The sequence below is a fragment of the Girardinichthys multiradiatus genome, chromosome 13 (genome assembly GCF_021462225.1).
Source record: "Girardinichthys multiradiatus isolate DD_20200921_A chromosome 13, DD_fGirMul_XY1, whole genome shotgun sequence".
In the NCBI taxonomy this organism is placed as follows: Eukaryota; Metazoa; Chordata; class Actinopteri; order Cyprinodontiformes; family Goodeidae; genus Girardinichthys; species Girardinichthys multiradiatus.
The window spans coordinates 23,838,180-23,851,757 of NC_061806.1; the positions used below are offsets into that span (position 1 = coordinate 23,838,180).

Below are 13,578 nucleotides of genomic sequence, written 5' to 3' on the forward strand. Positions count from 1 at the left end.
CACTTCTCTGTGTCATAGTTCTTTTCTGACACCTCCCTGGATTATATCTTAACTCTTTTTTCATTTTTCAATTCATATCGGACTGGTAAAATAGTGTGGATATTTTTAACTCTTTAAGGGCATGAGGTAAGGTTCCACGTCTTCAAAAATTTAGCTGGACTGAATACTAGACTTAAAATGTATTTCTATAAAATTTCATGCACTATTTCCTGATTTGTTAAGAAGGCTTCAACTGTTTCCATTATCTTTTATTATTAGTGCTCTTCCTAAATTTTATGGAGCTAACCAGACAGTTTTGAGATATACAGGTTGCTTACCTTTGCCTTGGTGGGTGTAGCAGTTGAAAGACTTTGTTAAACCACATCTACATAAATATTTAGTATCATAATCAATCTCATAATCTGTCAAAACACTGTCTAAGAGAGTAACATTTTTCTCCCTGTCATATGATCTTTATCACAAACATAAGGATACAAGGTTGTTTCTCAGATCAAGATTTATTTATCATCACCCGATTATAATTACTAAGTACAATTATACTTCAATCAAGGATTACACAGGAAAGAAACAAGGGGAACTTTTAATAAATTGTTATTAATTCCACCAAAGTTTGTTTTCTAATAATTTCAATAAATAAAAAGTAACAAAAACTACAACGATAAAACAAAGATGTCGACACTGATTATCCAGAATGATTCTACGGCTGACAAGGGGAGTTTTTAAATAAGAATTTCAACTTATAAAATTATTTTTCAAGTTGATTAAAGTTTTTTTATGAGAAGATAACTGGTCTCAAGAGTTTAAAGAATAGAGTATTAAAGGTGAAAAATGGGGAGTTTTTATACCTAAAATTTGTGGGGGAGAGTTTGTAGAAGGAATTCAAAGAACCGAACCACCTTTTGGTCCGACACATTCTTCCACTAGAATACTAGAGGTATAGAGGAAAAGAGAGTGCCTACTAGAATCTGGTCTGGAATCCAGCTGTTGACTCACTCACAAACCTAACCAAATCACTCCACTTGTGCGGCTCCAACCATTTCTTCTCTCAGCTTGGATTATGGGGAAATCTTAGAGCAACAGCTGATGTTCAGGTCCAAAGGTCATTTAGGCTGGAAGACTGCTGGTTTTTGGTTAGTTTGTTGTATGTGTTGGCGGCTTCTGATTTTGGATTCAGAGCCAGGTGACGCTGGATGTGCATTTGAGATGCAGGAAAAATAAAACAAAACTCTTTGCAAGAACCTTACACAAACATTTGTGAGCATTACAAAGCAAAGCAAGCGATGCAAACAAAAACATTTATTGCAACCAAATCTCAAAAGAGTGATGAGTGGTTTATTATCAGCAGAGCAAAAATTCTTGCTAGTTCTCTTTGTGTGAATATCACACCTCAGCTCTCTTGGGAGCGGTGGGCCTCTGGGGTAGGATTCATCACGAGGGTCTGCTCAGCCAATCAGAAAGTGGACTTAGCTATGTAGGGGCTAGACAACCAAGTAAAAAAATTAATTTCATTTTTCTACCGCAATTTTTAAACTCGAGAAGAGACCAAGTATGTGAGCCAGCTATTATTCAGAGTCATAAAAACTTTTATATCACCTTCAAATTTGATGCGGCATGAGATAAGATAGTGTTGTGACTAAATTTAAGAGTCCATCAAGGATATTTTGAAAGTATTTGGAAACATGCAGTCCTTGTGGATGAAAGGTCACAAATGGTGTGTTCAGTTTAATTCAGATCCTTTCTATTATTTTCTTTTTTATTCAGTTTATTTGTATTGCACTAATTTACAACAAATGTTATCTGAAGGCATTTTACAAGACAAATAAATCCAATTTATGGACAGGAATATATAATTAAATCAATCCAAAAATATAGACTGATTTAAATTCAATTACCTACATTCTGGTTCAATCTTAGCTATAATAGAACTTAACCAAATTTAGCTTACAATGCCAATTTCTAAAAAATTAACCATGTAAGGTTGTTCAGTTGATTACATGTGGTATTCATTAATCTAATTTATTAGATGTTATGCTTTGGCACAATAGTGGGTTTTTTCCAGTACAAAAGCATAAAAACGTGAAATGCATTTGTTTCAGGAAAATCCTTAAAAGTAGAGCTGAAAAAAATACATTTAGGAAGTAACCAAAATATGTCATTTATTTCACTACTGCTTCTGTAAATCCTGATTCATTTGATGGCTAATTTCTGGCTCCACCAGTGGTCCGAATTGAAAATGCTTGCTGTGAGAGGTCACTGTCATTTAATAATACACAATAATGATTAGGCATCTAAATGTGTCAGGCAGGTCAGGCCCTGTCAATTCTTTTTTTTTTTTACAATTTTTATAGAGAAATTGTTGCTAATTGTTCAGTGAATTCTATCCTGGGTTACCACAGATACCACCTTTGGAGAGGGTCAGATTCTGGCACTGGAGAGGAGAAATATTGTAGAAAAAACTTAATATGTTGAAAATAGCAGCAGAGTTTACAGAGGGTGAAATGGGTCCTGAGGGAGAGATTCTGAGTGACGGAGAAGCAAACACAGATGGTCTGTTGACACGGTCCTTTTAATGTTAGCAGTGATAGGCAGCCTGATGACAGATGTGGCCTAATGGTGGACGGATGTATAAGCATGAGATTTAAAATAGAAAACTAGAAAGTCAGTGATTCATATTAAGGACAGCTGCTCTGTATGAGTCATGAATGACTGGCTTTTCATTGAACCAGATCACCAGGCATACTGTCTACATACTTAAGCCCTTATGAAATATATATATATGATGAGGGTAAATAGCCAAGAACAGAGACGTTTTAAGCCTAGAAAAAGTTAAAATTGAATGGCAAAAATAAAAGCACTTCATAAAAAATAGTAAAAGACAAGGTATTCAAGTGTTCATTTTGAACAACAGGTATTAAAAGTTGTAAAAGGCGACATATTTAATATTTTTACACAAGTGGGGTGCTTAGTTCAGTTTGTATTGTTAAAATGTGAAAAAAAAAAACGTGAAAATTCAATATTTGATCATTTAAACACATAATGTTTGGGTTGGTGCTTTGGAGATTTGAAACAAAAAAAAATTATTGCTCAATATCTATTTTCAATTTTTAACTGCAATGTTTTGTGGTTACGGTCCGCTGAGGTTCTTACTAAATGGTGCCCTGGACTAGCCGCTCCTTCTGCCGCCCCTTCCCAAAAACCATGAAATCATCTTACTTCTGGGGCAGGATAAAATGCCGTGCAGTCCCACAGACAGACAAAAAATACTGTCCCTTTTCTCAGCAGCAAGCAGGGGGCATCAATTCCCTATTGACTGCACACGCATTAAAGAAATAAAAAACCTGTTCAGGGTGCAAATGACAGATGACATACAGGTCCTTCTCAAAATATTAGCATATTGTGATAAAGTTCATTATTTTCCATAATGTCATGATGAAAATTTAACATTCATATATTTTAGATTCATTGCACACTAACTGAAATATTTCAGGTCTTTTATTGTCTTAATACGGATGATTTTGGCATACAGCTCATGAAAACCCAAAATTCCTATCTCACAAAATTAGCATATCATTAAAAGGGTCTCTAAACGAGCTATGAACCTAATCATCTGAATCAACGAGTTAACTCTAAACACCTGCAAAAGATTCCTGAGGCCTTTAAAACTCCCAGCCTGGTTCATCACTCAAAACCCCAATCATGGGTAAGACTGCCGACCTGACTGCTGTCCAGGAGGCCACTATTGACACCCTCAAGCAAGAGGGTAAGACACAGAAAGAAATTTCTGAACGAATAGGCTGTTCCCAGAGTGCTGTATCAAGGCACCTCAGTGGGAAGTCTGTGGGAAGGAAAAAGTGTGGCAGAAAACGCTGCACAACGAGAAGAGGTGACCGGACCCTGAGGAAGATTGTGGAGAAGGGCCGATTCCAGACCTTGGGGGAACTGCGGAAGCAGTTGACTGAGTCTGGAGTAGAAACATCCAGATCTGCTGAAAAGCTTTATGGAGATGAAGATTTCATTTTTCAGCACGACCTGGCACCTGCTCACAGTGCCAAAACCACTGGTAAATGGTTTACTGACCATGGTATCACTGTGCTCAATTGGCCTGCCAACTCTCCTGACCTGAACCCCATAGAGAATCTGTGGGATATTGTGAAGAGAACGTTGAGAGACTCAAGACTCAACACTCTGGATGAGCTAAAGGTCGCTATCGAAGCATCCTGGGCCTCCATAAGACCTCAGCAGTACCACAGGCTGATTGCCTCCATGCCACGCCGCATTGAAGCAGTCATTTCTGCAAAAGGATTCCCGACCAAGTATTGAGTGCATAACTGTACATGATTATTTGAAGGTTGACGTTTTTTGTATTAAAAACACTTTTCTTTTATTGGTCGGATGAAATATGCTAATTTTGTGAGATAGGAATTTTGGGTTTTCATGAGCTGTATGCCACAATCATCTGTATTAAGACAATAAAAGACCTGAAATATTTCAGTTAGTGTGCAATGAATCTAAAATATATGAATGTTAAATTTTCATCATGACATTATGGAAAATAATGAACTTTATCACAATATGCTAATATTTTGAGAAGGACCTGTATATTTTTTATCTGCTGCTTGTGTGCTCTCTCCCCTTTCTAATGCAGTCCTAGGCTACTGCCAGGATGGCCCATACTTAAAACCGCCACTGGTCACAGTTGGATTACACTGTTTATGAACAACATTTTCTAATTATCTAAGAACTGTGGAAACTAATTGCTAGATCTTTTTAGTATTATATTTAATTCAGTCAGTAAGCAGACTGGATAACGGCAACAAACTAAGTTCTCTGACAGTCCTTTCCAAAGTGTCTCGGACCCAATTTTCTCCTATTTCCTTTTTATAGCACCCGGCTATTAATAGCCCCTGTGGCAAAGGTGTGTAAAATGCCTTAAAATAAATTAATCTTTCTAATCTTCGCAGCAGCCAAATCCCAGAAAATTTTGGAAATATCCATCATTCATTTTGAGAACATTTACTCAGTGGGTACATTTTTTTTCTTGACAAAAACACAGAGGGCCCTCTCTCTTATTCACTCTTTAAAAAGGGAAAGATGAAGGAACATGCCAACAAAGACATGCTAAATAAAAGGCAACTCTGCATTGACCTTCATAAGTCAACAACTGTTTACAAAGAAACAGCTGTCAATTTTTATGCAGACCTGCCTGAAAATTACGTTCAGTACAGAGTCCTGTCCTATTGGCTCAGAGATCTCTCCTAAAACATGTTTCCTAATATTACATAATAACACAACACATAGAGCACCATTTAAAATAAGGGTTACCCTTGGTAAAGATGTGCAAAAAGCGCTTAACTAAATTTATTATGGAGTAGTATAATCTCAAACTGAACAATGAAAAAAAAAATACTCCAGCCTTTAACTTGACAGATTTAATCACTGGACAAGAAAATCCCACATTAAATAATCTATCATTTTTCAAAATCACCAGAGGCACAAGTATCGGCAACCTTGGTTTTAATATATTATAGTACTCCCTTTTAACTAAAAGCAAAAAATTTATTTGAGACAAAGTTGGCTGATTCAAGGATCTTTGACCCTTTCTGTTGGCACAATCTTTCTAGGTCATCCAGAGCCCCGGGTCCTCTCCTATACTCTCTTCTTGCTAGTTCAGCCCACATGTTTTCTATAGGATTTAGGTCCGGGTGTTAAGATGGTAGAAATGGTAGAAAGTTGATTTTCTGTCTAATGAACCATTTCTGAGTGGATTAAGCCATTTGATTTGTTTAAGATGTCGAGGTATTTTAGAGTTCACAATGCCATTCAGCCTAATAAGGTTCCTAAATTTGAATAGGAAACAGGCCCACAGCATCCCAGATTACCCACCGTACTGAGAAGATGCTGCAAGTGCGGCTTTAGTTCACGCTAAACCCCACTATAATGTTTGTTGTCAATAAGCTAAATCTTGGTCTTATTTAACAAAGACTCATGATTCCAGTTAAAAATCTAAGTAGCATTGTGAAAATTAAATTTTTTTCAAGTTTTTGATGGTTGGACAGAAAAGACATGCTTGTGTTACTCCTTGCGGTTGGCATGGAGATGGTATCTCATCTAATTTTACTTGGCCGTGTTTTTTTTTTTCTTTATGGTAGTTGACTTTAGTTGTCAAACTTTATTAAATATATTTAAAGAAACTTAAGATAACTATAGTCATACCATTTAGCCAACAAACAAAAAAAGGCAGCTTACTTTTTACATGGTGATGTAAAAATAGTAATACCGTTTTAGAAAATTACACATTAATTGAAAACAGCCTTTACTGCATAAATCAGTTACATTCATTACATTCACTGTATTGCCATGCAATGTAGTCCATGTCTTCTCATTGAACAATCTCGTGCCTCCTCCTTTCCTCTCTTATTAACAGGATGGCTGGCAGACGATCAGACATTTTCTCTTTCAAAGACTCAGAACTTCCCTGCTACTTGCTCATCCAGCTCAACATCCTACGGCAGGAGCGCATCCTGACAGACGTGCTGCTCTGCACTGAGCACCAGGAGATCCCCTGCCACAGGAATGTCCTGGTCTCCAGCAGCCCGTACTTCCGTGCCATGTTCTGCAACAACTTTCTGGAGAGCAGCCAGGCCCGTGTAAACCTGAAGGGAATCTCTTCCAGCGTGCTCACTTGCATTGTGGACTATGTTTACACAGGCTGCGTCACTATCACCATGGAGAATGTGCTCCCTCTCATGCAGGCAGCGTCCATGCTTCACTATGGGGGTCTCTTTGAAGCTTGCTCCATGTTCCTGCAGGAGCAGCTAAGTCCTGAGAACTGTCTGAGTATGATCCGGTTGTCAGAGATCCTCCACTGTGAGAGTCTAAAGGAAAAGGCAAAGGAGATGGCTGTGAGGTGTTTCTCTGATGTTGCTGCCACTGAGGACTTCTGTGAGCTGTCTCTTCCAGAACTCATGTGCTACCTGGAGGATGACCGTCTTTGTGCTGAGGAGGAACAGGTGTTTGAGACTCTCCTGGCATGGATCCATCATGACCCATTTTCGCGGCGTGGTGCAATCCACGATCTCTTCAAGAAGGTTCGTCTGCGCTACATCCATCCAACATACCTCTTCCAGTTCATCGCCAACGACCCACTGGTGCAGTCGTCCACGCTCTGCACTGAGATTATCGACTCTGTTCGCCGTCTTATGCTCACAGCCAGCACCAAGTGCAGCCGCGAGCTGAAACCTCTCTGGACCACACCAAGACGTTACACTTGCAGAGAAACACTGGTGGTAGTCGGAGGACGCAAAAACAACGAGCAGACTTCTCGAGAGGCGCTTCTGTATGATGAAAGAACTCATCGTTGGCAGTGGATGGCCAAGCTGCCTCTGCGTCTCTACAAAGCTGCATACGTGTGCATTCACAGCATCCTTTATGTGTTGGGGGGTCTCAGTCTCTGCATGGCTTCTGGGGACAGTTCAGTCAGTGCCACTGTTTATACACTGTCCCTGAAAACAAACCAGTGGAGGACTGCAGAACCCATGCTGGAGCCCCGATATGCACACCAAAGCGTGTCTTATCTGCACTTTATCTTTGTGCTGGGAGGTATTGGGTTAGACAAGCGAATCTCTCAGTCAGTAGAGAGGTATAACAGCATGTTTAATCAATGGGAGGCCATGGCATCGATGCCCACTGCCGTGCTTCATCCAGCTATTGCAGCCAGTGATCAGAGGATCTACGTGTTTGGAGGGGAGGACGCCATGCAGAACCCTGTCCGGCTTATTCAGGTAAAGCACAACTCTGGGAAGTCTTGTCTGAAGACTCAGAATTAGATTGGTTGCTAATGTTTTTGTTGTGAGACAGGTATATCACATCTCTCGCAACCTGTGGTCCAGATTGGAGACAAGAACTGTGAAAAACGTTTGTGCTCCAGCTGCTGTCATAGAGGAGAAGATCTACATCATAGGAGGTGAACAATCTCCTTTATGTATTAATCTGATGCATGTAAACACAGTGCTTTGCAAATGTACTGATACCCCTAAAACATTTTACATTTTGTCATATTACATCCACAAACTTCCATCTCTTCCACAATAGTCAGATTTGTAGAGTGTCTGACTAGTAATTATCCTATTGACAGATTCTCCCACCATGTTTAAGTATGATTGCAGTTGCATTTAAAAAATGGATTGAACAGTGCTTTGTGAGATGTTCAAATCTTGGGGTATTGTTTTATAAACTATGAATTCCCTTTTTATACCTGACCTTTTCTTCTTAGTCGTCATGACGCTGTTTGTTCACTAATGTTCTCCAACAAACCTCCGAGGTTTTCACAGAACAACTCGATTTATACTGAGATTAGTGTTCACACAGTCAGACTATATCAGCTAATTAGGTGTGTTTGGAAGGTAGATGGTTACACAGAAATAATTGATTTAAGTGTATCAGAGTAAAGGGTAAATGGTGACAATTTCCTAAACCAAGTCCAAACCAATCAGAGTTATTCTCTCTGAAAGAAAACAACATTGCTGAGCTTCTCTAAATTGTTGTAGTTCAGCATTTACTTCCATTACCTAATGAAAATACTATCATACAATTGCATACCTTTTGCCTTGTGGCTAGTTTGGTATACTCGAATTAAATCCTGCAAACTTACTGTCTGTGCCTGTTGCCATTCATACTAAGAGCTCTTTTAAATCTATTTGATAACCGCTTCACAGGAGAAAGATTTTCTGTTTTTGTCCAACTTTCGCAAAAATTAAATCAAAATCATGATGATCATGAACTTAGTACTGTGCTTTGGTGTATGCAAAAAAGTCAGAGAAAGCACAACATTTAGGAACTATTTAATAGTTGAATTCATACAGTGCTTTAAGGACAATGTCCACCAACAGTCTGTAAAAGCTTGACACAAAAATGTCTAATATATAAGGTATTGATTTCTGTGTTAAAAGTGTATTTTTTTTTACCTCGTTGACAATGTTTTTATTGTTTGGTTTTTTTAAAGGTGGTTTTTCCTAAAATAATGAGAAAATATCTAGTTATCGTAGGAGAAAAAACGTGTTTTCTGCATCCAGTGCTGTGTGTTTTTAACTTTTTTCAATGCATTATAAACTTGACTAAGCTCTTCTATATATTTGGAAGAACTATGCACCTCTACTCAGGGTAGAAAGTCCAGTTTGCAATGTACTGAGGCCATTGCAATGTGAATATTTTCAGAATAAACATCATAAATTCTAATCTAGGGGGAAAATGGTCATATGTAGATCTTGAAAGCAGATCCAATCTATACTGCACAGTAGAAAAAACAACATTGGTTGATGGGTTTTTATTCTTCGATAGAATTTGTTGCTCTCTCAAAAACTGCTGGGTTGAAACTATCCAAGCTAAAAAGAACCAAATTTAAACCTTAAGGTTTTAAATTGACTTTCTGACAAAGTTTGAACATTGAACTTAGCTAGCTCAATGTTGCACTGAGCACTTCGCAGTTAAAAGGCTAATCCTGTCCTGAGTCACCAGCCTTGTTCCCCAGTACAGTGTCTTACTATTTCCTCCTGTGAAAGATGCTGAGTGAAGTCTGATCATGTCATTGTAAAGTTTAAAATGGTGGTCTTTGAAGAATTATGAGGCACCTTTGTAGTTTCTTCTTTAACTTAACAATTTTGACCCAATGTTTGGCTCAAACTACCCAACTTCTTGTCAAACAAGATGAAATAACCCAGCAGTTTCTTGTGTGATGATATAAATAAGGTAAACTATAAATAAAATGTTTTAATTAACTTTGGTTATGCACAATACGTCTTTATAGGGTATACCAAGAGAATGATCGCCTACGACACCAAAGCCAACAAATTTTTTAAGTGTGCAAATCTGAAGGAGCGACGAATGCACCACAGCGCCACAGTGATCAACAACAAGCTCTACGTCACAGGCGGACGTATTCTCAATGGCCATGATGTCATCGAAGACTCGGATTGCTTTGAGTGTTACGACCCAAAAACGGACGTTTGGACCTCCAAAGGTTCTCTACCGTACAAGCTTTTTGACCATGGTTCTCTGCCGCTGGTTTGTGTTTCCAACACACCCAACCCACCATGAGTTAATCCTCTTCTTTGCTATGATATATTTTGGCCTCTACATTATCAGTGGGAAACCATTTCAGACTGACAGCATTGCTTAATGGAGGTCAGTCTCTGCTAGAAGATAGCAGTCCGTTTAGCTCCACTGATGTTGATCTGAAACAAAGTGAAGTCTGCAAGAGGTGGCATTACTGAAACACCTGTGGTGAAACTAAAGAGCCAAGCAGAGGTTGTCAGGCTTTAACACAAAGCCATTTTTTTTACACATTGGACTTGAAAAAATGTCTTTGCATTCACATTTGATGATAAGTATTAATGTTTTATTATCCCAGACATTAATACAAAATAGAATTCCTTTATGTGGCAGCTGTAATTTCCATATTCTGCCTGTTAAACCAGGACATAAATGTGTATGGGTTTGGGTTCATCTTTAAGCTCTGTTAGAGAACTAACAGGTGCACTATTTACACTTTGTGTAGTAAATAATACATTCCTCATTGACCCACTTGTTCTTATTGGATTGCACTTGTTGATGAGAGGTTTTGTCAGAGAACATGAAGAAGCTCCTACAGAGATGATGAAGAACCAGTCTCTCTCAGATCTTGTCAAATGAAATAAACTGGGCCAACATTCAATAATTTATCAGTGGGCTTATATTTTTCTCTGGAAAATCCAACAACGTTTGCACATGCACAGTAATGTGAAGACTTTTGATCCTGTATTAACAGTTTGGAAGTTATGGGGTTTTTCATGTTACTGTGCATGCAAGTGAAAATGTCTTTACAGCCATTAAATGTTGATGTGAGAACATGTGACAAAGCTGACTTAGAAGTGTCCTGGAATGATGCATTGACCTCATTACTGCAGACAAGAGTGGGAGAGGTGTTAGGGAGAAATCCAGTGTTTGCATCATCATTCTAAAACCCTCTTTGCTTTCAAGTATGCTGTTCATTTATAGCTGGACCATTTTTATAACTTCTCTACAGCAAATGTATTTTTGTTACACCTTTTGTTGCACCTTTTTTCTTAACAATGTATCAATTTGGTTACTACTTGGTAGCCCTTTGCACATGCACAGTGGCCATTTACTGTACATCATCTGTTTGTATACATGTTCCATTGGTGTCTGAAAGCATAAAATGGAGAGAAATACATTGTTATTGGCTTTTATTGATAACAGTCATTGGTACCACAACAAATAGAAAATCTGAGCCTTTTACATCACTGTGGAAGAATTTTGGCCCACTCTTCTTTGCAGAATTGTTTTAATTCAGCCACAATGGAGGGTTTTTGAGCATGAACAGGCTTTTTAAGGTCATACATTGCCAACTCTTCTTTTGTTGTTCTCTTGTTGATTCTGTTTATTTACAAGCTAGTGTTAGCACTGTAGCACAGCTTGTTGTTACAGAAATGTAGAAAAGCTTTAAAAATCATGGAAGGGTTTATGATCAGTTTAATGGTTTTAGTTTTATTTGGCAACATTTGGCAGATTATTTTACTAAAGAATGTACCTTTATTGGCTGCCAGTAGCCACTATATTAAAAGTTCCTCCAGGAATTTCTTATATACCTACAGTTTTGTTGGTGAAAATGTAAAAAATTTGCTTGAGGGCTAAGAATCTGCACACCAGTTCTGTGCAAAACCATGTGCCAGATTGGGAAGATAAAATGTTCTCAGCAAACGACCAAACTAGTACCCTTAAAATGTTCTTTTTTTGTATCAGTTACACTAAAATATTGATTATTTTTGACAACCCAAGTGGACGCAAACAAACATTTGGCAAGGAGGAAAACACAAACAAGGTACAAGTTAATGCTAGGTGCTGAAGCACAGATCTCTCCTCCAGGGAGTTGGAAAATGTCTGGGGTGCAGGGGTAAAAGTAGGCAACCTTTGTATGGAAGCCGTAGTCCTCGATGCAGGCTGTCGTGGGTTTGAGTCCTGGCCTGTTGACGTTTACTGCACGACCTCCTCCCTCTCTCCACCCTATTTCCTGTGAACTCACATTCAAAAAAATTTGAAAAATGAAGGTCACTAGTGCCCACAGAAAAAAATGTGTTACATACTATACTTCCAGTCTTTATAGGAAAAAACATTAAAGCAATTTGCTTTTCCCATCTGGAAATCTTCTTATACTCCTGGCTGGCTCTGTCATAATCTCTCTCATATCTGATTTGAACACTATTGATGCAGACATATTAACTTTTCCATGACTATCAAGTGATAGTATGCTCTGCATACCTCATTAAAAACCAGTACAACATCCGCCAGCCAACATGTATTATTACTTTTAACTTCAGATGTTAGGGGAATGCAGTGAATGCACAACTTTATGATATGATGTGACTGACCCGTGGCCTCTTGACCTGATGGCTTGCAATCTTTTCATACTAAGCATTTGGTATGAGGAGCCCCTCATGAAAGCCCCATATCCAGTTACAACCCTGGGAGACTATTTTTTTGTATGATAGACATGTAAGCAGTACTGAAGATGCGTGTAGCAGATATTTGATTTTAGTTGTGCATTTTAATTCATGAACGTTAGTGTTGGACCACTGAAAGTAGCAAAAACATGAAATTTAATTTGCCGTCACAATAAAAAAACACTGATTTTGTGTTTGCTAACTCCCAAAAACGTCCTGTCTGTGTCTCCGTGTGCACAACCAAGGCCACAGTTAAACTTGTTTAGCAAACTCTTCAGAATGACACACACACAATGACCTCAAACATCTAAACGGAAACATGATGGTCCGTTGGATGTCTTGTGCCTGACTCAGTCACCCAGAGCAGCGTTTAGGATCAGCACCACTGAGCTGCTGCTAAATACACAACCTGTTTAGCCTGCTGCCTTTCAATAGATACCAGCGTGTGAGGGTCACCCTTCAGGGTGGCTGTGGCCAGCCAGGTTATTTTCAGCGTCTGTTACTAGCCCCTATAGCCCTGATAGTTTTATAATGTGTGAGCGGGACAAAACAGACATTGAAACTGTTTAGAGGAAGCAAATATGACTTGGATTCCTCCTGCAGTTATTATGCACCCCTGTAAACCTTAATGTACTTTAACAACAACCAGAAAATGATATTTTTGTTGGGCAAAAAAAAAAAAAAAAATCAAAGAATGTAAGAAGTGAAAAGGAAATTCTAAAACTGGGTAGTTTTGTTGTCTTATTGTTTAGTTTGTATTCTAAGATGTTGTAATGCATGACTGATTTGTTCAAATGTTCAGATGTTGCATTAAAGTGTTGAAATATCATTTAACATGAAATGTGCCTTTATGGATTAAGCCATCAGAGAACCTTTACCTCAAATCATCTTGAATATTCCTGGTAATGTTTACAACACCATTTTTCTTTGCACAGCAGATGGAGCTAAATTCAGGGCAATCCTAAGAAGACCAACATAAGAAGAAAACCTTCTGGCAGGATAAACTGAACATGCAGGCGGAGCTACTATGGAATGGTTTAGATCAAAGCGTACGCATGTGTTAGAATGGCCTAATCAAATTCCT

The 13,578-nt window shown here is 38.4% G+C and overlaps 1 protein-coding gene across 1 annotated transcript; it reads left to right on the forward strand.

Moving 5' to 3' along the window:
• klhl38a (kelch-like family member 38a) lies at positions 1 to 13,323 on the forward strand. The gene is made up of 4 exons (XM_047384359.1): positions 1 to 126; positions 6,425 to 7,781; positions 7,858 to 7,963; positions 9,803 to 13,323. The coding sequence occupies exons 1-4, from the start codon at positions 122 to 124 to the stop codon at positions 10,090 to 10,092; spliced, it is 1,758 nt and encodes a 585-aa protein (XP_047240315.1). The 5' UTR covers positions 1 to 121; the 3' UTR covers positions 10,093 to 13,323.
• The last annotated feature ends 255 nt before the right edge of the window (positions 13,324 to 13,578 follow it).

Excerpts from the sequence above, each read along its gene's own strand:
- klhl38a (XM_047384359.1), top strand. Across the intron at positions 7,782-7,857 it reads ACCCTGTCCGGCTTATTCAG|GTATATCACATCTCTCGCAA; the intron begins GTAAAGCACAAC and ends GTTGTGAGACAG. Across the intron at positions 7,964-9,802 it reads GAAGATCTACATCATAGGAG|GGTATACCAAGAGAATGATC; the intron begins GTGAACAATCTC and ends ACGTCTTTATAG.